Below are 26,787 nucleotides of genomic sequence, written 5' to 3' on the forward strand. Positions count from 1 at the left end.
TGGTACTCCTGAACCTTTCAGAGGACTGGTACTCCTGAACCTTTCAGAGGGCTGGTACTCCTAAACCTTTCAGAGAGCTGGTACTCCTGAACCTGTCAGAGGGCTGGTACTCCTGAACCTTTCAGAGGGCTGGTACTCCTGAACCTGTCAGAGGACTGGTACTCCTAAACCTTTCAGAGGGCTGGTACTCCTGAACCTTTCAGAGGACTGGTACTCCTGAACCTGTCAGAGGACTGGTACTCCTAAACCTTTCAGAGGGCTGGTACTCCTGAACCTTTCAGAGGGCTGGTACTCCTGAGCCTTTCAGAGGGTTGGTACTCCTAAACCTTTCAGAGGGCTGGTACTCCTAAACCTTTCAGAGGGCTGGTACTCCTGAGCCTTTCAGAGGGTTGGTACTCCTGAATCTTTCAGAGGGTTGGTACCCCTGAGCCTTTCAGAGGGTTGGTACTCCTGAACCTTTCAGAGGGCTGGTACCCCTGAGCCTTTCAGAGGGTTGGTACTCCTGAACCTGTCAGAGGGATGCTTCACAGCCACAGGTTTGTCACTCCAGCACTGCAGTGTGTATGTATTATACAGCTCCTGTGTATCTCTCAAATCATTTAGAATTTTTTATCTAGAATGACTTCAACAATTTGTAATGCAGTACACTTTTCGGCTGGTACTTTGTCAAAATCAACAGAATTAGTCAACGACTTCTGAAGTATTTTACTCACATTCCTCATCGAATACATCAAGCATTCACACACAGGGAAGGACAGCTACATGAGACATTTAGATGGTGTGTTTAAAAAAAATGTGGAAGATGAATAGTGTCACTACAGTTCAACAAAATACGAATAATTGGCTACAGTTATGTTTTGTCACCCGTACTCTATCAGTGCCTTGTGTCAATACGGTAATGTAGTTCCCAGAATTCCAAGTACAAAAAATCTAGATAATGCTGGATGACTGGTTTGTAATACTTTTTCTGAATCCGTAACATTCAAACATACATTTGACCTCTGGGACAGCTGCCCATTTCACATGGATGGAAACTTCTCCAGTGTATGTTGTAACACAGGGTGTTTTAGGGACATTCCAGGCTCATGCAGAGGTTGTTTGAGCCAAATCGCGCCAGTTCCCTTTATGCCTTTTTTAAAGACAATTTCAAATTCTGATGTGTTTCTGATGGGCATCTATTCATAAGTTCATAACATGCATGTGCATACGTTCGTAACATACATGTACACACGTTCGTAACATACACCTGCATATGTTCATAACATACACGTGCATATGTTCGTAACATACATGCGCATATGTACATCTTAGTAGTCTGATGCTGTACAATTTCATATGTACAGTATTGTGCAAGAAGAAACCTAAAACTGTCTCCATGTTTGTGCTTTTCAAAAACCACGTGGATTTAAATGTCATTTATGAATGCATGGAGGCAAGGCATGACTCATCTACACATGGACAAAGTCATACGCACGCACACACACACACACACACACACAAAGTTAATACAAAGATATCACAAAAAAATGAACAAAAAAGGTCCGGTAGGAAAAAAGAGCCGGATATTAGGTGGTTATCAAATCCAAAAGCCTGTCAGTATAAAAAAACGGAGGGATAAGAGTCTGGCCACATTGCCAGCTTTCTTTCTTCTGCATCCATTCTTCTGTTCTCCTCATGTACTGTTTTGAAATCTCTTTCCTCTGACGTTTCACTCCATTTGACATACAAACAAGTGCTAGAAACCATTTTGAGTTTCTTTATATTTCTGTACCTGTTTGGGTGTGTGTGTGTCTGTGTGTGTGAGTGTGTTATACATCAGTGTCTCTGATCTCAGAGCCCAGGCGTACTCGCGGACATGGGCAGGGGTCATCGGTTTCTTTGTCACTTTCTCCGAACCCCCCTGTCCAGTTGTGTATTTCAGTTTCCCTATTGAAGACGTGTGCTGGAGTGGTCTCTTGTGCGGGATCCCCAATGTAGCAGTATTCATCATCAAACACTGCTCCATTTAGGGGCAAACCCAGGGCTGGATTACCCACAGTCCTCAGCCTCCTCTGCTGCCTGCTAGTCCGAACACCCTTACACGGGACATCTGTTATGTGACAGCTACACCATTTCACTGCTGTCACCACACACACACACACAAAGAACAACACAGACACTACGATCAGTTCTGTCCTGTAGGTCTTCACATCCATTCGAGCAGAGTGGGACGTTTTACCAGGTAAGATGACTGACGTGTTGTGGAGTGGGCGGGGCATCTGTAAAATCCCAGTCAGAGGGGTGGTCTCGGAGGAAGGCTCCGCTCTAACACAGAAATCGGCTAGACGTTGTAAGAAGCCCTTCTCTTCTGACCAGCAAGTAACAGGCTCCTCTCTGCCAGCCTGGAGTTGAACAAGTAGTCCTCCATTCTGAAGTGAATGCATGAGATGAGCTGCAGAGGTGTTGTATTCCCAAATCTTGCGGGCAAAGTTGGAGCGCTGCTTGCAAGTCAGCAGGTGGGGTGTATTAGCAGGAACGACAATGAGCTCACACTCCGACTCAGCTTAGGTAACATGCCAGAGAGACAGGCAGAAAGAGGGGAGGGGAAGGCAGAATTTGTATTTACTGCTACAATGATTGTGAATTGATAACTTTTTAGGCTTTTACTTAAAAGTACCACCTTTACTGCTGATGTAACTAAGCAGACCCGCTCATACATAGGGGAGTTTGATGGAAGAATTACACAAGTGCTATGAACTTGATGCTATGTAAATGAAAGTAATCTGATAAGTGAACTCTAGCATGAATATGGCTATTGATAAAATGTTTTTTCAATGTGCATGTTTGTGTATGTGTGTGTGTGTGTGTGTGTGTGTGTTTTCTGTGTATATGTGCCTGCAGATTTACCTGTGAGAGGTGCTGTCTGTTTGCATTTGGTTAAAACGTCTGCCTCCTCCACGTCCTGCTCCCATTGGCTGAAATGCAGTGACATCATCTAGGTGAGAAATGTAACTGGAAGAAACTACCTTTGAAAGCACAAGAGACATGCTATGTAAAGTAGAGGATCTTTACAGACCCACCTCTGAGGGAGAGTGTGAGTGAGGTCTGTGCAGTGTGTGCCTGTCCAGGCGCAGTAAGGGTCTCTGGCTAACAAACACTCTCCACAGTTGTTATAGAAACTGCAGTTAGAAACAGGCAACTGCACCACACCAGAGTGTGAGGACACAAACAACAAACCCTGTGGAGAGAGAGAGAGTGAGAGAGAGATGAATTAATACACACATACACAGATACTCACTCAAATGGTCGTATACACAAAGACACCCTTACCCCCACATGCACATATGCACGTACACACATATACACACACACACGCAAAAGGGGAACACACACACATGCATGCGCACACATGCACATATTCACATGCACACACACACAAATACACACAGATATACCCTGTTTGGGTCCAGCTCCATGTTTTGTATTGACTGTGGCTGTTGAAACACATTGATCTCTTCAATGATGTGCATACTGCCATTTACATTCACAGCCTTCTGCACCCGCCCATTATCTGTCAATCACAAAGCACAGCACCATCACTTTCAAACACAGTAAAACAATTACAGTGTGCAACACAGAAGACATACACACCACAAACAAATTATTCCTGACACGTGAGTAAAAAAAAATTGCTAAAATGTGTAATTATGGTATATAAAAAAAGTAGCACATACACACGTATGCTCACCTGTACCAAGGAACATGACGTCGTAAACTCTGTGCAGTCCAGCTGTGCGATGCACAGCTATCTGTGTGTATCGTGCATTGTGTGTTATTAGCACAGGTTGGCTTTTAATCACGCTGTCCATTAGGAAATGGTCCTTCACAAAATTCAGCACTTTGTCAGGCATGTCAAGGGATGACATGATTCCCATCTGCCTTGAAGCATTAGTAATACACTGTTGAGATGACACCACACACACACAACACTAACTTCAGAGACCTAACCCCTTCAACACTCTTAAATCTAGAATTTTTTGTTGTATGGAAAAATAATGCAGTCAAATTAAGACTCAGTGAACTAAAAGCAACTTTGGTTAAAATACTGAAATCTTTTAATAGAGCTGGCAGGTCGGTTCTAGCAGTGCGTCTTCTCACCGCTCCAGGGCGTGGTTCTGGTACAGGCTGCGTGTGTGTGTACCACTGTTTTGTCTCTCTGTTGATCTCTTTGTAACGTCCGTTAAATGCTTGTTCAACCTCCTCCATGCTGAACACGCATACAGCTGAACTCCCCGACATACTTGTACTCCTGAAACACACACAATCACATCACACAACTCAAGATAAAAACTCACACTTTGTTCAAGTGTACACATACTCTCATACTTAGACAGTTAGTGGCATTAAGAGTGGTTTACATAGGAAAAGAACTGCTTGCTCTCTTTCTCACCACTGAGAGGTGAAGGTTCCATAGAGAAGTGTGTGTTGTTTGAGCTGAGCTGGGAGCACATATACATCCTGAATTACATTAAAGGGGAAACCATCATCAAGTAATGAACACTGGAGCTGAGCTTTCAGAAAAGTCGTCCACTTCTTCTGTAAAACCCTCTCACCTCCCTGATCTCTCTATGAGGGAAAAAAGCAGAGGTCTGAATTCACACAGAAGCATACACAAACACATACAGACGCGCTCTCTCTTTCTCTCTCTCTCGCTCTCTCTCTCTCGATCTCACTCTCTCTCTGTTGAACACAAAGACATACAGTGCATCTGAAACAGTGGATCAACAGAACCCAGTAGAAGATTAAACAACTCAAGTTCTGAAGACCTCTATGCTCTAAGGATTAGGGAATTTGTGTGTGTGTGTGTGTGTGTGTGTGTGTGTGTGTGTGTGTGTGTGTGTGTGTGCACGTGCACGTGTGCATGTGTGTGTATGCATGAATACCTGTGTCTATTTGTGGACACAGTTCAGTGTTCATTGCCAGTGAGAGAATCTGCAGCATTTTTACTTTTGTGAGGATCTTTTGGTTCCAATCTGCGATGTCACACACACAAACGCACACACACACACACACACACACACACCTGTGTACCTTACCTTACAGACACGTGCGACACGGGACACTACGGTTTTATCAAAGAAAGCATACTCCTTCCCCGTCTCACTGAAGAAGAAATAAACATGGTCACCAGCGTTGGCTGCACTCTTCTCTGATTCACTGGGACCGATATACGCAGAGCCCACAAACATGGGGTCTGTCAAAACAACACACACACACACACACATACAAACGTGCTCTTTATCAAATCGAATGGCATCAAAACAAAATGCACTCGTCTAAAGTGAACCTCAGTGCTCAGTGCCAGGTCAATGTTAAAAGGAACAGGAGAGCCTCCACTCTGGATTATATGAGTAAACAAAGCTCCTGGGAACTGCAGGAGGATTTTATCATTGTGGATGATGTGCATATTGCAACAATATGAACCGCCACATCAACCCAGATGAGGAAAGAGGTATAAAATCCCATAGTTCATCAGCAGTCATAGCACATGTGGAGTATATGTTGAAGTCCCTTTGGGCCTTCACATATACTGGCCACAATAAAAAAGCTACGGAATTCTGACCACACAATTAATAAAATCACTGCGATAGGGGCATATTTAAAGCATTAACTACTTACAACAAATGAGGTGTTCATTATACAAAAGGGACTATAATGTAATGGATTTGTAAACTGGACAGAATATGTTCTGTAGACTATGATTTACTGTGTATGTTTTCAGTATGTCCATGGCTTGAACAACTAAATTAAATAAACTGGAGACCCTATATTTGGTGAGTCCCTGTTGATCCTGTCAGGTTGGCGAAGGTTGGGGAACTCTATTGGTTCTTATAGTATTCTTTGTCTCTGAGAAATATGACTGACTTCTTCATTAAATGCAAGTGCTAGTGTGCTCTGACAGTCACTTTCTACTAAAATGAAAAGAGCTGTTTCAGATGTTGACAACGTTCTTCTTAATAAGTGTGTTTTTCGGTTGTCAGGCAGTCCCACTGAGAGGTGGACAATGACAGGCTATTTCTGTCTTTCTCTTTTTTTGACAGGTTGAGGAAGCAAGAACTTTGTAATTCCTGACTAATTGTTTATATTATCTATTGTGATGTTTCATGTGTTCTCTCTGTCTCTGTGTGTGTGTGTGTGTGTGTGTGTGTGTGTGTGTGTGTGTGTGTTTTTGAATACCTTCAAGCCAGTTCTGAAATCTCTCTGTTTTGAGAGCTGTCCCAGGGCCAAGACTTCTGTATATAGTTGAGTCACTTCCCAGGAAGTTACTGACAGTGCCAGTATACAGTGACCCATCTACAACACAACATGAACTTTTAAAACCCAAAGAGCAATACACCCTCCGACACAACACATACATATGTGTAATTCTATACCTGAGATAAATGCACAATGACATATTCCATACTTCATTACAGCACAAAGTGAGATGAATGAGTACCATTACTATTTACTATTTATCAGCATCAGTACTGTAAAACAGAAGAACACATCACTGAGCCTTTGCACAGTGCTGGACATGTACTCTGTGCGTGTTTGTGTGTGTGTTTGTGTGTGTGTGTGTGTGTGTGTGTGTGTGTCTGTATTCTTACCCACTATGATGGCAGTTGATTTGTGCTCTGGGTTGAAAGGGCAGCGGCTGCGTCCATCCTCCATAATGATCTGTCCATCTGAATTCTTCTCCAGAGAGAAACTGGGGGTGTTCTACACAACCCAGAGACTAGGTCAGCAGTCATACAGAACAACTCAGTCTACACAAACAAGAGATATCACAGACAAAGCCTACATAACATACAAATACACAAATACAATCTACACAAGGCAAATGTTCTGACACAACCTGAGTACGGTCACCATGACAAAACACAGTCAACACACTATGAACCACAAACATAAGGTTGGCCAGACAACACAGACCTATTCAGCAAAGCATCAGACACATGGGACATGACACGCACATGGTCTATAATCATCGACACAATCAACGTATGATCAGATATCAGGATCTTGATCAAATAGATAGATACAGACACAGAACGCTATCACTGTCAACTCCATGACTACTTAAGAATGTTTCATAGCCTACATATCTATCCATCTATCTATCTATCTGTATGTATGTGTGTGTGTTGTTTTCTCCCAAATTATTTATACCAAATTAACAACTCTGATAAGTGCTCTCAATGCAGTCACCTTAATCTATGACAGGGAGCGAAGCACACGCTTCCTCTGAAACGTGTCACATCAGTCGCCTCATCTTTTCACAAACTGCCCAACATCACTGAGCACACAGAACACTCTCCCCCACATGACACCACTGAGAGTGACAGTGCAAGGGACTAGAGGGCCGAAACACACTACCAAGGGAACATGACTAACTCCATTCTGTTCTCATCGTCCGCAAGTGTGGCACAGCTGGAATTCAAACTGGGAATTCCAGATGCAGAACTGTGAACTGAACTGTGAGCTCTGAGAACTGTTGAGTGTCTGTGTTTTTCTTTAATGAGTGTGTGCATTCTTGGCCTGCCCAGCTGTGCATGACAGGTAGAGAGTAAATCTGATTAACATTTGTATTATTTACTTAATCTGTCTTGGAAGTTGCTTTGGACAAAAGGGTCTGCTAATAAATGAATGGAAATGTAAATTTAATTAACACTGCCAAGAACACACCGACAGAAATATGCTCATCAGTACAGTCTACAGACAATTAGGAGCAAGCACCATGGTCCAAATACAGTCTGTATCTATGGACAAGTCTACTGAATTAAAGCACAAAACCAAAAAAACAAAAAACAAAAACAGCTAGATACGGTCAGTAGAAAAGAGAAACTAACTTCACTGACCATGATACAGAGAAATGGAGATTACCGCTTCACTGGCTTGAAATTTAGAGGGACGGAGAAAGACACAGAATGTGTTAAAGAGTAATTTGAGATAGATAGATAGATAGATAGATAGATAGATAGATAGATAGATAGATAGATAGATAGATAGATAGATAGACAGACAGACAGACAGACAGACAGACAGACAGACAGACAGACAGATAGATAGATAGATAGATAGATAGATAGATAGGTAGATAGATAGATAGATAGATAGATAGATAGATAGATAGATAGATAGATAGATAGATAGAGAAAGAGAAAGAGAAAGAGAAAGAGAGATTCACTCACAATGTATGCACAAGCAGGACTGAAGGCATATGTTCCACACACATAGAGATGTGTGCTATTCAAACGCAGTAGGACCTTTATATAGTTGAAACAGTCAGTCTGCAAACAGAACACAGCTTTAACATCTCTGATGTGACAACCACATAAATGGAATAACATATCCACACAGTTACGCCACACACACACACATGCATGCACCACACACCTGTAGGTCTTTTCCCTTGAAGCTGCAGTCTAATCTCTTGAACTCTGGAGTACTCCATGATATCTGCCCAGGAAAGAGAATGGTGTCAGCAGGTCACCCCTACACACACCCCAACACAGTCACATTCACAGCACAGGCACAACATAACACACACACACACACACACACACACACACACACACATACACACACAAACACACGTGCATGCATGTACACACACATACACACACACACACACACACACACACTCTCACAGAAACATGGACATACATGGGCCTGCAGGGTGGTGGAGGTGATATCATTGAGGTCAAGGGAGAACAGGTTTTCTCTGGCTCCTACATACAGCTTCTGATCAGCAGGACTCAGTAAGAGGGATGTGTAATTATACACACCATCCACAGAGAATTCCCTCACTGATCTTCCCTCTGCTTCTGGACACAAACACAACCGCATACAATATCAACAGAATGAGCAGTGCAACACCTCCAGTACAAAATAACTTCACTTAATAAGACTGACATTTTTTAAGTCAATTACACAGAGAGAGAGTACAAGTGAGAACGCAAGATGGAGAGGGGAGGAGTGAGAAAGGGACAATGAGAGAGAGAGAGAGAGAGAGAGAGAGAGAGAGAGAAAGAAATGTACTTCAATGAACTTCATTTGACCCTATAACAGTTGTCCTGTCTACAGTTTGAAGTCATAAACACACAAAAGGTTCATGACCCTTTTTTCTAAACAACACAACTAAACATTTCCACCTCTGGCTGACACTGAGTTTAACTGTAACTCTCTTTACAACATATAGGTCAGGTTATTCAAACACTATGCAAACACAAAGATGCTTATATTATATTCCTAACCATGACAATATCCTTAATAATGTTACAGCTATTTACATGATTCTTCAGCGTGTTTAGATAACGGGAGTGGGTCTAACATCAGTATGGCCTGGTGCAGTCAATAATCTTGGGTGCACAGGAGAATCAGGCAACAGAAAAGCATTCTCAGGAGTTAAGTCACTGATCTGGTTGGCTAATCGCTGTGTTGAACTTACTGACAACAATAAATTTTAATAATCAACCATTACCATGGGCTTCACAGTGCAATTCGTCATTTCTTATCAGAAAACTATTCTTAGAATTGCATCTAGTTTAATGACTGACTTTTTAGGCGTTAGTCAATGAACAAACCAAATACTGTCATTTATTATTGCCTTAAGAAAAGAAGGGCAAGAACACAAATGTATTGGTGAAAGCAACAGTGGTAGTTCCAAAGCGCCATGCATTTCACATACACTCCTCTAAGGTGTAGGAACATGGAGACTTCACCCTCCACCACATTTAGTACTGTCCTGTAATTTTAGATCAGTCAGTTAAAAGGCTGTCTTACTGTAACTGGAGAAACAGAGAGTCTGCTGTCTCAGATTCCCCTCAGATTCACAAGTCATGCTTCACAGTATGAGGTCAGCAAGAACAAACTAACAGAGACCTAATATACACATCCACACAGGAGCAGCTACCTCAGCACATTCAACATCACACCTTTTCAAAACAATAAAAACACTGGAACAAAACACGTAATATGTTCTAAACATTTGGGCATTACCAAGAATTTAAAACAGCATCAAGATTACATCTGGATCTATGTAATAAAAGCTCATCTATACAACCGTGAACAGGCCCTCTGGGACTGTTAAAATTTGCATAGAATATTGGAGTAATTTATTACAGTGTGTATCAACCACAGAATTACACAAGCACATCAAAACAAGTCTCTGTCTGACACAACCACAAAATAAGGATAAGAAACAGTTTAGAAAATGTACATGGAGAAAATGGTAACTCCCTCATTTTATCCAAACTAAAACACAATACTGTCATCTGTTTTTAATACAAGGCCAATTCTGATTCAGAGAACTGACTTTTTTCCAGTAAAGATCAAGCTGAAAAGACGGCCTTGGCAATCTCTGCACTGAGAAATTCATGTCACACAGGGCAGTGGTCCAGCTTCGCCTGGAAATATCAGATTTAATCATCTGTTTAACTCATCTCATGAAATCATCTCAACTCATAACAGGTTACAACTGTTGTAATACATAAATCTGATCTTAAGTGACAATCTAACACTGCACTAAAATATTCAGGCAAAGTAATTTTGTATCACTGAATGGGGTACCATTATATCTGGTATGACACCCTAATGTAAGCTGCAATAACTGTGTATTAAGTGTGTATACAGATGTCAAGACAAAGAATGGGCAAGGGTACAACTTATGCTCTATCTGAGGCTTCAATACGTCTTTTTGGTTCCCTAAACTCCTAAAACTAAAACTTAAGGTACAGAAATGGAATACAGTCTACTTCTTGCAGTGTCATACTGAAGGAAGACAACATGGAATTCTCTGCATAGAACACTCAGTGCTCTGGCTTTAGAAGGCTGATGAGGGCACTTACTGTAGGGAAAGGTGACGCGTGCCTGATCACTAGATCCGTTGGCTATTTCAGTAAAGCCGGATGAAAGAATCCAAAAGGCCAGACGTGAGAGCATAACAAGGTTTGTGGCTGTTGTAGTTATATGGTCCAACCTTAGAGTGTTTTGGGTTTCCATAGTTACCAGATGCTGCTCTCAGGCTGTTTGACTCACTCTTGTTGGCTCCTCAGTCATTTAGGACACAAGTATGATGCCCTTAACCAGTTGGTTCAGCCTTCTATTGACAGAATTGGTCACAAAGACCATAACTTAAAAAAAAGAGAAAAGGTCCATAGAGAGGCACACACAGTGCCGGTCATGGAGATGAGTTCTTCCTCACAGTAGCTTTCTCCACAAACTTTCAAAAGCTTGTTTGCAAACTGCAGGGAGAGAGAGAGAGAGAGAGAGAGAGAGAGAGAGAGAAACAAAAAAAAAACTGTTGTAAGTCATAAAATTAAAAACTTGTCAAAAGATTAAGGAGAGAGACAGAGCTGTTGTTTTGAGTATTATCTCACATCTTAATAAATCTTAAAAATAAAAATAAAGGATGTGTTCTTAGTGTAACTACTATGGCCACATTGACCTCTGTCTATTACAGGAGCATAGGCTACAACATGAGTAATGCAACTACTGAGTAACAACTACTCAAGGGAGACATTTGAACTGTTCACTCTAAGAACTAAGGGGCGTTTTCTCTTTAATGTTGTTCCTGGAGGTCCAGGCTGACTCTTCCTTTACTGGTACTGTTCAGTTCTGCATAGCTAACTGCCAAGATCACGCTTTGCAGCTGGTAGGCAAACCTCTGTTCTTCACCTCAAAGCTGATCATAATAATACATTAAACAGAATCTTTCTTGAGATATACACACACACACACACACACACACATATATATATATGTGTGTGTGTGTGTGTGTGTGTATATATATATATATATATATATATATATGTACATATAAACTCATTAAATGACCATAAACAGTTTACTGACCACTCAGTCTGAGAGAAGACACACAAGGGTATTTCTTACAGACAATATTTACTGTGTAATTTATTTTGTGTAGTTTATCTATTTAAAACCAAAAAACAACCCAGTTCAGAACAAAAACAACCCAGACAGAATCTTCTTTAGGCTAATCCAGATCAAATTTCACTGGCACTTGGTTTAGTTCTTGGTCTAACGTGTCACACACATAAACCAAACTCTGTCTTATTCAGGTATGGTGTTACTGAGGGGCAATGAAGAGGCCAAGGAGGTGCAGCACCACACTACTGCGCTCCTGAATGATTGAAGACCAGAGTAAAAATAAAACACTTGGGAACCCCACACAAGAATCCAAATCAGCAGCAGCTGGGTAAAATGTACCATGAAATAAGTCAATCTCCAAAACGCTGACGCATGTCTATTTTAAATTTGTCAAATGCGTACCTGGCACCTATGAACATTAAATATGTCACTCTTTTAGATCAAATGAATGACTTGCTACAACAGTATAAATTGCTTCTTAATTGCTTTAATAATTTCAAAGTCAGAATCAGATGAATGAGGAAATCAGATGAATGAGGAAAGCACATCCCTTTTGAGAGGGGGGGGGTTAAAATATTATTTAATGAAAGCCGGGACAGATGCTGTTACATCACAGTTAAACACTCTGATGACTATCGACACTTAAAGGAGAAAAAATAGGTCAAGTGTTTGTGAAACAGGTCAATCATTACTGTACCCTGTATCAGCATCAGATGAGAGGATGTGAAGCAACATAGACAGTCTATGCACAGTGTATCCAACTGCATTCCCATTCCTAACCCAGATAATCCCATTTTAGCACAGACAAATCTCAAATAACTGGACCTAGTTGGATGCAGTCCACTCAGATGGCAGTAAGCCTGAGTAGTGTGATCATTACCACGCTCATCTAAATTTGTCAGATTATTAAAAACTCTTTGGGGGGAGATGCAAAAGATGAAGGACCTCAAATGGACAAGAGCGAAAGAAAATAATGGCTTACATTGCTGTTTCACCTGCATTTGCACAAGACATCAAAGCATTGCTCCCTGGCAGTGTCCAGTCAGTTAGAGTTTGGGATCAACATACACATACAGACTTATGGTAAAAGCACCAGGCAATGAGGCACAACCCATTGTCAAAGAAACACTTGCAGACTGTCTAGAATATTTTACAGTTCCACGAACTCTTAGATATTTCTAATTGTAGTTAATCTAATTTTTTCTGACTTGATTTTAGAGTGAGCAAGAGAGTGGCCATTTGTTTTGCAAATCTCAATATTTCAACACAAAATCTTCACAAAGAACATTTTAGCACAGAAAACGTTTGAGCAAACCTCTCACACGTTAACTGGCATGCCTGTTATTGTCTTTTTATGATATTTGCTGGGCAGGAAGGCAGTTTTTCATCTAAAGAACATTTGTGTTTGATTTCAGGTACATTATTACCACTCCACCCTGCCAAGTGTGTCAGGATTGATAATTCCAGAGTAGAGAGATCTATATCACTTTCTTTTACTGACATATCTGACATGTTCATCAACATATAATGTGTCTCATATGCTTTCCCAGTATAACAGAGGAGGATGTCTCTTTGAATGCAGCACAAACGGACTGGAACTGTAGCAGGACTTTAAATGCTGCAGGAGTAACCACATAAACAATTCAACAACGATCTGTTAAGTACAGAAAGATATATACAGTCAAAACTGAAACATGGAAAACAGCACTCTTCTCTTTTAAAGAGCACACATTAAGTTCAGAGGTAACAGGTCTCCGAGCCCTAACCATGCAAATGTAACACAAGCAAGAGTTCAAGTAAACAGTGCGTTTATCATCGACAGAAGCCTACACTCTAAAAGTAGAAAAAGCTTCTGAAAGTAGATGCTTTTTCTTGCTCCCTAACCCTTCATCCTAACCAGCGACCATCTGAATCAGTAAGAGAAGAACCATTGCCCTGTCCACAGCACAACTAGAGAACAGTTTTTCTTTATAAAACGCGTTTACTCCTCCGAATTTCTCTAGATGACACCATCACTAGTTCTCCCAGACTCTGTTTCCAGCTCCTTCGCCGAGTCCAGAATCTATAAAAATGGGCTAGATGGCGAACTTGCTTGGAGGGTTATCGCAATGCAAATATGCCCCTTAAGACAACCGTTTAGCGACATCAGAACAAGTTATCGTGCGGAAACCGTAACTTAAAATTTGCGCTGTTGAAGTATTTCGTGACGCAGAAACAAATGCATTGCTATTTACAGCGACGAAGATAAGTTTTACGTAAGAAGCGACACAGCAACAGGTAGGTGAAGTATGTGAACTGAGCGCTACGAAGTATAACCATCACTGTACTGCACGTCTGCAAAACACATACCCTTTACACATTAGAGGAAATCAATCTGAAATTACACTTGAACGCAAAGCTCATACTTGAATCCAGAACTACTGACTCACGTCTGACCATCTACGGTGTCATCCTTAGGTGAGAAAATACGAATGAATGTCCAAATATTAAACCCAAAATGCAGCGTGCACTTCTCTCCCTGCGAAGCAATCAGAACAGTGTTTTCGTTGCAGCACCGCTGCACATCGCGTCCCCCTCCCCCGTGTATGATGTTCCATTTGGCACGGCCACGCCCCTAACGTTGAAGAGATATCGTCTGAGATGTTAACCCTTGTATGAGTACAACCTGGGACAAATGTCAGAGACTGTAACAAACCGTGAATTTGGTAAACGAAACCTCTAGCGAACAAACATATCTGAATGCAAGCACATTTTCTGAGTAGACTACAGTAGACTACTTACTGGGATTGTTCCCAGAACAATCCAAGTAAGAATCCAGAATCCGTTGTGTCTGACAAATTCAGTGAGTTCAGTTTAAAATCCTTTTACTTTCTTAACAAGGTTGCACACTGCAGAAATAGAATGACTGAAAGCCAATTTAGACTTACTCTTTTAGTAAATGCTCTTATGCAGAGTCACTGACAAAAGGTGCATACAAGTTATTGCAAGTAGAAGTTTTCCAGATGTCACCACAAAGTTGCCGGACAGGTTACATACTTATTACAAGCTATTATGATACATGCCAAACTGGTCTGAACCTCTAGTCAAAATACCAATACAAAGATTAGATTGAATAAAATGCAATACAGCAGGTGTACGAAAAGACCATAGAATAATTTCATCTGTGTAATACAGCAATACTCATATACAGCAATATGCACATATACTATATGCAATGCAAAGGCCCAAATTTAGGAGTCACAGGAGTGCTGTGCAATGCATTGTAATAAACCTTTTTCATGTACTTTAAAATTTAGTAGATCAGAGCTGTTCGAAGGAATTGTGGAAGGTTCTCTGTGTGTACAGTCTTTTGTCACAGCTCAGTAGTTCATTTACTCATTAAAAGGCTCAGCTGACTTGAAAACCTTCTCAGTTGGTTTTCAAGGCTATAATAAGCAGCTAATTGTAAAGCCAATCCAGATACCTACATACATACCAATCCTCCAGAATAACTCTCTAGCAGCCCTGTTCCCAAGTGTACAATACTACGAATAAGAGGGAAATATCATGTTTACTGGAATCATTAATTAATAGTTGGATGCTTATGTACTGTGCACCTTTTTAACTGAGTTGCCAGTCTTTTAAAATGTATCTAAAGACTGAAAAATGCCATTGTCCTATACATTATCCTATCCATACATAATCCTATCCTGTCCAATACATAACTGTCCATGACATTATTTATTAAAGGAAAAAGAAAGAAAGAAAAAAAATATGTATGTATGTGTGTGTGTGTGTATATATATATATATATATATATATATATATATATATATATATATGTGTATTGTTACAGTGTTTGAAATGGCATATTTTCTTGAAGAGATTTCTCTTTGACAAGCCCTCTTGTTGCCTTGACAAGCCCCCTTGTTGCTCTGCTCCTTAGTAATATGATCCCTGTGTGTTAGAAAATCGGTTAGCCTACATCTTAATTATTGAAATGTGACACTCATCCCTCACTGGCTGAGAGAACAGGACATCAGTTAAGGGGGATGTCAAATGGTTCAGGGAACACTGAGGTGCATGGCAGCTTAAACCAAGAGGGAAGAGGAACAATTGCCTGCACCCAGCTCAAAAGAAATTACAAGGGATTAGAGACAGACCAGAAACATTGGACCCAACTGAGCTCAGGCATCCATGTAATCCTCCAGAGAGGCTGTGTGGGGACACTGACAAACTGTGAAATCCTTATTTTGCTATGAAGTGCTACATCACTGTATGTTGGTTGACAATACTGAAATGAAAATACTGAAATACTGAAGTTCAAGATCACACCCATATATTTTGTATTGTCTATGAAAACACAGTAATGTTTTCCGTTGTGTTGATGTATGTTGGGTTTTAGACTGTTAGGAGTGCCAACCATCCACTATGAACCCTTTCAATGCAGTAAAAAAATTAAAGAGTTGATTGAAAATATTCTGTGGTTATTTTTATTTTTAAGATAGGACGGGTGAATTACTAATGCTGACATTTGTATACTTTTGCTTTTATTTATGTAGTGATATGGCTGATCGCGTAGTTATGTATTTGCACAAGGAGCACCGTCAATTAATTGGAGTGGCAGTCCAATTCATAATATAATACAATAATTAGTATAATAATTAGTATTTTCCCTTAGCTATAAATGTAATCCAGTTACTGACCATCTGGTCAAGCCCTCAGCACGCATTTAGAACAGCATGGATTCTGGCTCAGAAGGGGAATATCTTAAATCAACACAGGGGCTAAGTTCCCAGGCTCTGAGACTGGTACAGTCATTAAGTGCTGATGTGAATCAGCATGAACAACAGCTAATGTAAATAAACAACAAGTATGGCAGTCCTGTTCTCAGTCATGGCTGTGCCCACATCACCCTCTGTCTAAAACTGGCCTGTTTGAACATAAATGTGTTTGTGCTGAGTGTTATCTTAAAGACAATGTTTTCTCTACTGTTTGCTGAATGAAATGCACTAACAAAACAATTGTTACAGTCTCACAAAACATTTGTCTGTTTTTCTGATTCTTTTTTCTATTTAGCAAGAATGACGGAGTAATCGATAACACTCTCAAACATTTCGATAACTGATGCAACTTTTAAATGACAACATTGCGTGTGGTATTCGATTCAGAACAGTACTGGTATTAAGTATTTTTCTTAAAGGTGAAGTTACACAAATGATGGCATTGCCAGTCCCAACCCATCATGGGAGTGGCTGTTGCAGTGACAGGGATTTCTGCTGGCTTCACACACTAACAGCACTGGTTGTGTTTGTATGGATATTGGTTAAGTTGAAAGCACCGCAGAGTCCTTTGTTTGATTCCAGGTGTCTGCAATGGTGGGCAGTCGTCTTTTCCACTGTGCCATTCAAACACCCTGACATAGGAAATATTTGTGTGATGGCAATACTCTGATGTGTATCATTTTTTTTTAATAAGCAACATCATAGGTCGGATGCCATAACTTTCCAAACTTTCTGTAAGTTCACATAAGCTTTTATTACTGTTCTGTCAGCTTTAGGTGAAGTGAAAAATAAATGTCCTTAAAGCAGTGAGTTCCCATACATGGTGAATGTTTTCCTATCTACCTGTGATGTCACGGGTTAATAAATTGTGTCTTTCTCCACCTGTAGTTACACTGAAATGCTGGCTGAGGGACCTTTATGGGTGGTTGTCTTAGTCTGTGTTTTAGGATGTATCAAATGGTTTTTGTTTCAGTGAGAACCTCTTGTCTCAGGACATCAGAACAGGAAGTGGGAAACAGAGGGAATGGGTGTGTGGTGGGCCAGTGTGCTCTGAGCTTAAGCATTGAGTTCCCTGAAGCAGTTCTGAAGTACAAAGGCATTAACAAGAAGATAGCATTTAGTGACCTCTTTGTACTAATATTCTCTGCTTTACTGACATTCAACTCATGCACGCATGTGTTCATGCTGTGTGATCAGAACCGCTCTTTCTCGGTTTGCCTGGTGTAAATTTTTCACAGAGAGCGCAGGTACGTCTGTGTATGTGTACACAAAGACACACACACACACACACACACACACACACACACACAAATGTACTTGTGACCACAAATTTGATCTAAAATAACGTTGTTACCAGTCTATACCTCACAGTGTGGTTCTGCTCTCTTTGCTTGGGTCTACACTAATGACTGCCTTGTTTCTAAGCATTTGGGGTACTTTGTATATCAGTAACAGGACCAATTGAGACCTGTCAACCTAATGCTCCCAGTCTTTTCATCATGTTGAAGACACAGACAAAGAGAAAAAGAGAGAGAGGAGAGAAGAGAGAAGATTTGTGCATGCAAATGTATATGAATGGAGCTACTTTTCTTAGTTTTCCATTTCCAGTATATTCACAGTCACTCGATTCCACAAGTATACATATGCACTTATTCATTTCTACTATAGCTAAGTAGAGAATTACAAGTTAACTGGCTGTATGTAACTCATTTTCATCATCCTACCATCATCTGTGTGCGTATGAGTATAAACTGTATCTCCAAGAGATCTCTTTGGACTACTAAACAAATCTGAATCACATCATGTTGTTTTGCATTTATTTTTAAATTTAAATAGGGGCATTATAGTTTTTTTTTTTTGTGAAAATTCTTCACTCACTGCCAGATGCGTAACACTGAGTACCATGACTGCTCTTACTTGGTGTTCAGAGCAGTGTAATCATATTTCAAGGACTTCAGAACTGTTTGCTCACCATCTCTGTACTGTACAATACCGTAACAAGGACTACTTGTGTGTGTGTGTGTGTATCTGCTTAAGTGAGTAAACAGAACTCTTTACATTTAGATCAAGTCTTAAGCCCAATATAAAAGGCTTTGAATGTGAGGAACACACCCAGACTCAGTGTTAGCCCTGAGAGAAATCTGATCAAAGGCAGGAAATACCCTCTGACCCTGTCTGGAGAGTCATCATCAGGAACGGGGAAATCAATCCCTGATTTATACGGTATCTGTGTAATAGCTGGATTCAACACTTAGTATGAATCATAACCAGTTACTGCAGCTGCTTCTTGCGGGACAGGAGAACTGGACATAAAATAAGGGTTCTGTTCAATCCCACATGGCTATCGCAATGGAATTTACTTTCTCTCCCACACACACAAATTCCCAAAAAGATGTTGAAAGGAAATGATGCAATGCAGAAAACAGACCACTGACTTTATTTGCTCAGAACAGCTGGTCAGTTATAGGCTATAAGTTAAAAAGTAGAGTCAATAAATATGTATCCTCAGTATGTGTGAGTGTGGGTGCGTAAGCCTGAATACATGCACAAGAGTGTATTCACCAAATCCTCTTTGGACCAGTTGGTGGGAGTATAACAAAGGGCACCCGTACACAGTGACAAGCATTTATTTGAATGCAGAACAGTCATAATTCAAGACGGTTTTACACTTATATCGGTTTCACTACGGGTTGGGCACACTGACCACAGAACTGTGGGTTTAAGATGCAGTCTGGTCCTATGCACCATACTCACAGAATACATGTTAGACAAGAAAGTGTTTGAAATCTCACCAGTGCTGTGTATATATGTGTCTAAGAAACACAGAAAGTTTGTGTGAGTGAAGTATGAAGTCTCCATTTCTTGGATCCTTCATTCCCTTTTTTGAGCTGAGAACTTTGGATCATTTGTACCACTTACATGGGGAGCAAGAAGGCTGAGATACGTGTTGAAACGATTCATCTCTTTTCAAATTTTTGTCTTTTCAAATTTTCTCCTTTCTCCTTTAAATACCTAATGTGTTTTTCACTCTCTACATCTCATTAGGATATCACAAATGCAGCTTGGGAAAGCTTCATAATATGGTTTCTTAAAGTGAATGTTACCTGGTCTCTCCAGAAGGGAGATGAACTAATGCACTACTTTCGGTTTAGTTTAAAACCTGCATATGGCTGCTTGTACCAGTGCAAGAAAAACTGTATTTAAAATATTGTAAATGTTACTAACAGGCCTCTTTATACCCTTGTTTTGTTAAATCATAGATCACAATTATGAGCACTGGACAGTTGGAAAATCACTATCGTGAAGTACAAGTTGAGTATCCCTTATCTGAAATGCCTGCGACCAGAAGTGTTTTGGATTTTGGAATACTGCATTTGAATATACATAATGAGATATCATGGTGCCAACAGAGGGTCGGAGCCCCACATGGGCAAGTGAGGTCAGGTCAAAAAGTTTAAGATTTTGGAGCATTTTGGATTTTGGGATGCTCAACCTGTAGTAATTATGTAGGGCTAATCAAAAAATTTAACAGATTATGTCACATACCCACTGGATGTTACAGACACAGAGATATCACAAAGTATATGAAATATTGATGTCCAAAGCTTTTGTTTTGTTTTGTTTTTTTCAGTTGAGACTGCCCCTAAAGAAGTATTGATTTCTTTCCTCTGAGCTATATTTGTGGTTACTGACCTCCACATACCCCCCTCCCAAGCCAGTAACTTTGAACTTCACACTGATTGCTTTCACCCTGGCTTCCTGTATGGCTGACTACATACAATAACATAGAGTATTTTATGCACTGATTCATTACTTGTTTACTGAAGAAGAAGAGGGAGAATGTATGTGAAGAGGGAAATATAGCTGTAATCCACATTTGCAATTTGAGAAAAGGTTAAGAACATTGCAGAATTGTAAGCTTTTCCAAACCATCCTGATTAGGGGCCCTGTCTAAAAGGAAGCTGAGGGGTGAATGATTTTGTCCACAGCCTTCAGATGAGGATTTCCTTTACAGACATGCAGTCTCTCTCTGGAGGTTACAAAAACACACAAAAGAATCTAAGCTATGTGCACAGGGGTGACTGCACTAACCATCATACCCCATTTCACTTCCTAACAACCTAGGACAAAACAAAATGGTTGTATCCAAATATAAGACTGCTCTGAACCAGATGACATTGGTTTGCTTGATGAGACTGTGCAGGACCAGACCTTACCAGACCTGTCTAAAAAAGGACTATGTATGGCTTGCTCAAAATAACCCTTAAATACAGAACACACCGTGCATTATAGAACACTGTCGCCCTCTTCTGTACGGTCTGTCTGTTTCAGTGCACAACAGATTTGAGCTAAATATTCTCCGGCGGCCTCTTAAGCGGTTGCAGAAAATGGTTGGCGCCGGTGGAACAATGCTCCCACCTAGTGTCAGCTTAGCACTCACGAATGTGTGTGTACATTGTGTCTATTTTACGAAACTTGGTCTTAAATTACTTCCTAATTAACACATTGCAGGAATTTAGAATAAAAACTGTTACAGTGTTCATATCTTTGTAGAATTATACAGAACAACTTAATTAATGCATCACTGAACTAATTCAAATGCATGTAATAAAGTTTTGTTAAGACATGCTATAATTCGATTAACCGTTAGTTGTAGATAAACAGAAATCCAAAGTTTGACGGTTACTCTTCTATGGCAACATCCTTTCTGACAGCGAGGAGGAGCCCGGCTGTTTATTCGTTCACGTCACTCTTTCTCTCATTCCCTTCTTCCTTCCTTCCTGCCGAACACAGAGGCCAGACCTAGCTTTATTTTAAACTGTATAGTGACACCAAAATCTTCCAAAGTGTTTTCAACGTATACAGCCGATTTTTGGAGAGCGGTAAGTTTACCAACGCTTCTATACATTTTACAATTTAAAAGCTGATGAAGCAATTGGAATAGCCCCGAACCGACTAGCTGTCCCAGTGTCTATCCCAGCGAAACTCCGCGAATTTTTCACGACTGGCCTCTAAAATAATTTGCACTCTGAACTGGATGCTGATATTTATATTTCCGCTTCTCATGTGACATCTTTATGACGATTTGCTTCTGTATTCTCCTGGAAAGGTCTATGTGGGTCTACCGAATATGTCAAAATGTCGTCTTTCTTTTACTTCCACATTCTCTCATGCCACAAACAGATGGCGTCGGGAGGGGGATGGAGGGAATGAAAAAGAGCCGCATAAACGAATGCAGCAGGCCACGCTCGCCCTCCTCTCAGTGTAGCACCTAGAGCAAATGTTAGCTTAGCTCAAGCTAGAACTTCAGAAAGGCCCATCCCCTTGAGTCTGCATCAAAGTTTTCTTCAGAAGTTTTCGGCACTTTCAAACTTCCCTCGTGTGTCTAATTTTGATTGCGAACGAAGAGGTTTTGTAGCTTGTGTTATCGCGTAGCTTCTGCTTTCTATCGGCGCATTCTTGATAGATATAGCCTTACAGTAGTTTATCAAAGGTTGTAATTCAACGACGGCCTGGTGTAGATCACATTGGGATTGCTCCACATTAGGATTTGTTGTTTTTGTGTCCTCCGCAGAGTTTACCTCGAAGTTTGCGGTCGAAAATGATTTGTTTTGTCAGTTTGACTGTAGAATGCAATATGGGGTCAGATACAACACTGCACTTGTCACGAATGTCTTATCAATAGCATTAGGTTACATCCTGTAAAAGTGGGCCAACGCATTCCTACTGAATCACCATCCAAGACTGGACTACAACAGCAGACACCGTAAATTTCAAGGCAATGGATTACGTTACCGCAGTTCATATTTTATGTTCCCCACAAATTGCTCAGGTCTAGTTTCCATTGTGTATCTGGTGGGCATAGAGGATGGTGTCAGCTGTTTTTCACGGGCAGTGTGAACAGTAGGATGAGAAAAGGGAATCTTCTGGAGCTGCCAGGAAGGCAAGAGACTGTTCATATGACCCTCTCCTATAGCTGTTGTGTTGGTCCTGGGTTATTTTTTGTGTCTGTTAAAGTCAGAAGGCCTAATCATCAGAAGGCCTAATGGATGCATTGCTGATATGTATGGTTCTGGTGCAAGGTGACATTTTGATGACTCCCACTACAATACCTGTACTTTTTATGCATCAATAAATTTGCATCAGTATAGCTTTTACATTTCTTTTTTAAATATCTCAAGTAATTTTTGAGTATCTCTTGTTCAGACTCCTGTTGTGCTTGAATAGGGCTGCCCTGATTGGTGGCGGAGTGCTTTTTACTCGTTTTCTTTACTTAGGAAACACTACACTTTTTATGACTTTAAACGGCCTCTGAAGTCTTAGCTGAATTAAGGATGACTGAGTGGAACTTTCTGGGTGAAATGACACCTTACTCTGGGTTATGTTTTATTTAATCATTCTGTACAGGGATGTCTTTGAATGATAGTTGGGAGAGGGTGCTAATCATCCCATCTGTGTTAATACGTCTACTGCTGTTTTTTTTTTTTACTACAGTGTACTGTTTGATTGATCTGTGCTCGGATCACATTCACACTCTGAAATACTCTATTCTAGAGAAGTCACCAAACTGAGGTCATGCGACTGCTTTGTTCAGCTGTTGAAATGTCATTGTATTCCATCATACATCATTTGTAGCTGTGGCGCAGTATTTCTTCTGTGGTTCATTTTAGGTTTGTGAGTGGGATAACGCTGAAACTGGTAGATTCCTAGGTTAGTGAAAAGTGGATGAAGACCTCATGGCTGCTGCTGTTGTTGATTCTGGTGACCGGTAGGGGTGACCTTCCCACTCTGTGGTGGAGAATCAGTGGATGAGGCCTTGGTCAGTGCCTGAGAGTCAGGGTACTGGTGGAATAGGCTAAATGTTGGTGGATAGTGCTCTCCTCTGGTACATGTTTGTCTTATTGATCCAGGCCTGAAACAGGGAGACAGCACTCTGTACGGAGCAGTCAGATAAAGCAATAAACCAAACTCTTGATGCGCCAAGTAACCTATCAGACAGAAGGAAGTTGGAGCATTAATTGTGATGTCATTGATTCAAAGGAAAATAATTAAAATCGATTGGTAGGAGACATGGGGATGCTGGCTCCCACAACAGTTCACACAACATTCATTCCAAACCAACATTTCTCTTTCTTTTCTATTCTGATGCTTTGTATGGAATAAATCCACATACTCACTATCTTCCTCTCTCCATAGTGTTGTGATGGTAAGATTTAGGACACTGCCAGATGTTTCCTATTGGTCAGTTAGCTCCACTTGAATGATGCAGCTCAAATATAACGCATTATTTAGTCACTAAGGAGTGTTATATACTCTTTTGTCTAGAGTAGATTGGGCAGAGTAGGAAGACTAAAACTGTGAGTATAAAAGCTAAAACAGTGACGGATAGATGTATGTGGGGGAAATTGAGTGTTTCCATAGAAACATCAAGTAGTTTGCAAGGGTTTTTCATTCTGATTTGGAATATTGAACATGGAGAATGTGAACAGAACATGGGTAGGCCTCTCTCAAGGCTACTGACTCTCAAATAAACTTGCAAAATCACTTTTTGTGAATGTTAATCAGCTCAGTCTAAGCCGAACAATATTTCACAATCTCAGAGTGACATTTTTCAGTCCACGTGGATGTTACCAAAGTGTCCTGTAGGCAGTAATTTCACTTTACTAAATCTAATTTAAAGATTTGACTTTTTCTCAGTTCTTCTACAGTTATCAGAATGTACCAAATTCCATGGACGCACTTACTACAAACTCCTGTTGTATTCTCAGATTTAAAGACAGTCTGGTCCATGTTCCTTAATAGAATTGCTCACTTATTGTGCCAAAAACATATTCAGTATAAGTGTAAGCCTAATTGGTCAAAGTTACTCACAGACTAACTTACACAGGGATGTGTGAAGGCATCTATCTGAACTAATACTCAGCTTATCTAGATTAATACAAGTACGTATTTTACTTTATCTATGTCGATAATTTAGTTTATTATTATTTATATTTAAAATTACATTATCAGTATGATCGGTTAATTTGGCACCAGTATGTTCATAACTGACAAATGTCTTCTGTCCTATTAGTGTGAAGTTACATATGCTCTTGTGCTGGCAGAAATGTAGACCCACCGCTGTCTCCTACACTTCAAGCAGTCTCCAAATACAGTCCTGATTGGCTGTGCCACCACCTTCTTACCTCCCCTGTATTAAGCAAAATAAACAGAGCTGAGATTTGTGATATACGTTTTGTCTGTGTGCTTATCAGAATTTGTCTTGCTTTGCCTCTTGGATACTGTGAATATTCACCTTACTGTATGAAGAGGTGCATTAGATGTATTAGACATGGCTGTATGGAGAACATCAGATGCTGTGGTCCAAAGGATGTTGGTGTGTGTGTGTGTATAGTATTGGGTGTCACATTTATGAAATATGTTTGTTAATGTTAAGTCAACATGCTGGATGCACATTCTCTCTCTCTCTGCTCTTCCATCTTTCACCTCACCCTTGGCCACAGCTAGTTTCCATCTCGTCTACCCTCCCACCCCACATTGCCCCTATTCCTCCCTTCTCTCTCTCTCTCCCTCCCTCCTTCCCTCTCTCTCTCTTCTCCATTTCCTTTTTTCCTTTTACCCCCTTCTTTTCTTGTGCACTCTTTCTTTCCTTCTTTTTACTCTTTGACTTGGTTTTTCTTTCTCTCTTGGCTCCCTTTGCTGTCACTCTCTCTCTCTCTCTCTCTCCCCCTCTCCCTCTCCCTCCCTCCCTCCCTCTCTCCCTCCCTTTCTCTCTCTCTCTCTCTCTCTCTCTCTCTTTCTCTCTCAATATCCTTCCCCCATTGCTGCCTCTCTGTATTTTCTCTCTCTCATTTTCATTCTCATTCTCTCTCTCTCTCTCTCTCTCTCTCTCTCCCCCCCCTCTCTCTCTCTGTTCCTTTCTCTCTTGCTCACTCTGTCTTTCTGTTGCCATATCACTCCATTCCCCTCCCTCCTCTGTTCTCTGTATCTCCTCCCCCCTCTCTCTCCCTCTCTCACCATTTGTGCTCTCTCTACCTCCCTCCCTCTCTCTCTCACTCCTCACTGGTAAAGGCCTCTCCTCTCTTTCCTCATCCCTCCATTTTCTCTTCCCTTTGAATCCCTCACTTTCAGCCATTTTCTCCTGAACTACAAGCGTTGTAATCATACTTTATCTCAAGTATTTAGTAATTGTTTGAAAACAAATATTTTAGCATTACAGTTTACTTTATCTGTGCACACCCCACGGTCACCTAAGTGAATTATCTAAAAATATTACTGTAATCTACAAACAAAAACATCATTTAACTCTGTAACTCACAATTTGACAATGAGCTAAATAAATATACAATGACAATAACATTTTAATTAAAGTTAATTGTCATTCGGTTTCTGAATGTAAATGGAATTTTGCCAACTAAAAATAAAACAAGTAGCACTCTAATTAAGCTTAAGAATATGTGTGACTGATGTATGTTGTCACTGTTATATATGTGGGGGTATGTGTACAAAGCCTACATTCTTGATTATGTGGGGTTGGGTTGCATGTTTGAATATATGTTGGGTAAAGGTGTGTACATGAGAACTTTTTGTGTGATGTTTAACAGACCTGTCCATGCCAGTTTTCTCTCTTTCATGTACAGAGAGTAGCGGGGTAGTACCATATCAGTTTAGTGAGCAGGTCTGGTGAAGTACAGTCTCTTGTGGAATAAGTAGACATTAATTCCCATATCATATAGAAAAAGAACTTCAAATAATCTCTTCTGATTGTAAGGTAGCACCCACTAGAGGATGTTAGGTTCCTTTTGGGGAGCAGCCAAATGTGGGGGTCCCAATCCTTCCTTGAGCAAACAAGAACCATTATATGAAAGTGGTATAGGAAGTAGATTAGTAACCAGTGGGTTGTTGGTTCAAATCCCCAGCATGATGGAAAAATGCCAGTGTGCTTCTGAGCAAAACACTTTACCCCAAGGCTTCTTCAGAAGCATGTGATCTATGACTTAGAAAACTTAGTGTGCCACTGAATCAGAGTCTCCAATAAAGGAAGAAACGTGAATTGTAAGGTATCCAGTGAGATCTAAAGACTGAAACCACAGTCTTCTGGACTCGTTTT

At 40.5% G+C, this 26,787-nt stretch overlaps 1 protein-coding gene across 1 annotated transcript; it reads right to left on the reverse strand.

Annotated features, from left to right (window-relative positions):
* Nucleotides 1–1,808: 1,808 nt before the first annotated feature.
* On the reverse strand, nucleotides 1,809–25,812 carry LOC115804616 (semaphorin-4B-like). Its single transcript, XM_030765127.1, has 15 exons — nucleotides 25,734–25,812; nucleotides 14,562–14,597; nucleotides 8,689–8,846; nucleotides 8,419–8,481; nucleotides 8,214–8,312; nucleotides 6,630–6,741; nucleotides 6,217–6,333; nucleotides 5,076–5,233; nucleotides 4,430–4,605; nucleotides 4,138–4,288; nucleotides 3,728–3,938; nucleotides 3,435–3,550; nucleotides 3,060–3,217; nucleotides 2,875–2,954; nucleotides 1,809–2,542 (listed from the first exon to the last, which is right to left on the reverse strand). Exons 1-15 carry the CDS (start codon nucleotides 25,810–25,812, stop codon nucleotides 1,809–1,811), a joined length of 2,448 nt encoding a protein of 815 aa, XP_030620987.1.
* Between the last annotated feature and the right edge of the window lie 975 nt (nucleotides 25,813–26,787).

The sequence above is a fragment of the Chanos chanos genome, chromosome 2, assembly GCF_902362185.1.
Source record: "Chanos chanos chromosome 2, fChaCha1.1, whole genome shotgun sequence".
NCBI classification, from domain to species: Eukaryota; Metazoa; Chordata; class Actinopteri; order Gonorynchiformes; family Chanidae; genus Chanos; species Chanos chanos.

What these genes read in the sequence shown, in the direction of transcription:
- LOC115804616 (XM_030765127.1), bottom strand. Translation starts at nt 25,812, where the DNA reads ATGGCTGAAAGTGAGGGATTCAAAGGGAAGAGAAAATGGAGGGATGAG. An exon ending in CAGGTTGTACTCATACAAGG is followed by an intron (nt 8,847 to 14,561) that starts GTTAACATCTCA and finishes TGTGTCCAGAAG; the next exon opens with CAGAGGGAAGATCAGTGAGG. An exon ending in GTCCTGCTTGTGCATACATT is followed by an intron (nt 6,742 to 8,213) that starts GTGAGTGAATCT and finishes TGGGTTGTGTAG; the next exon opens with AACACCCCCAGTTTCTCTCT.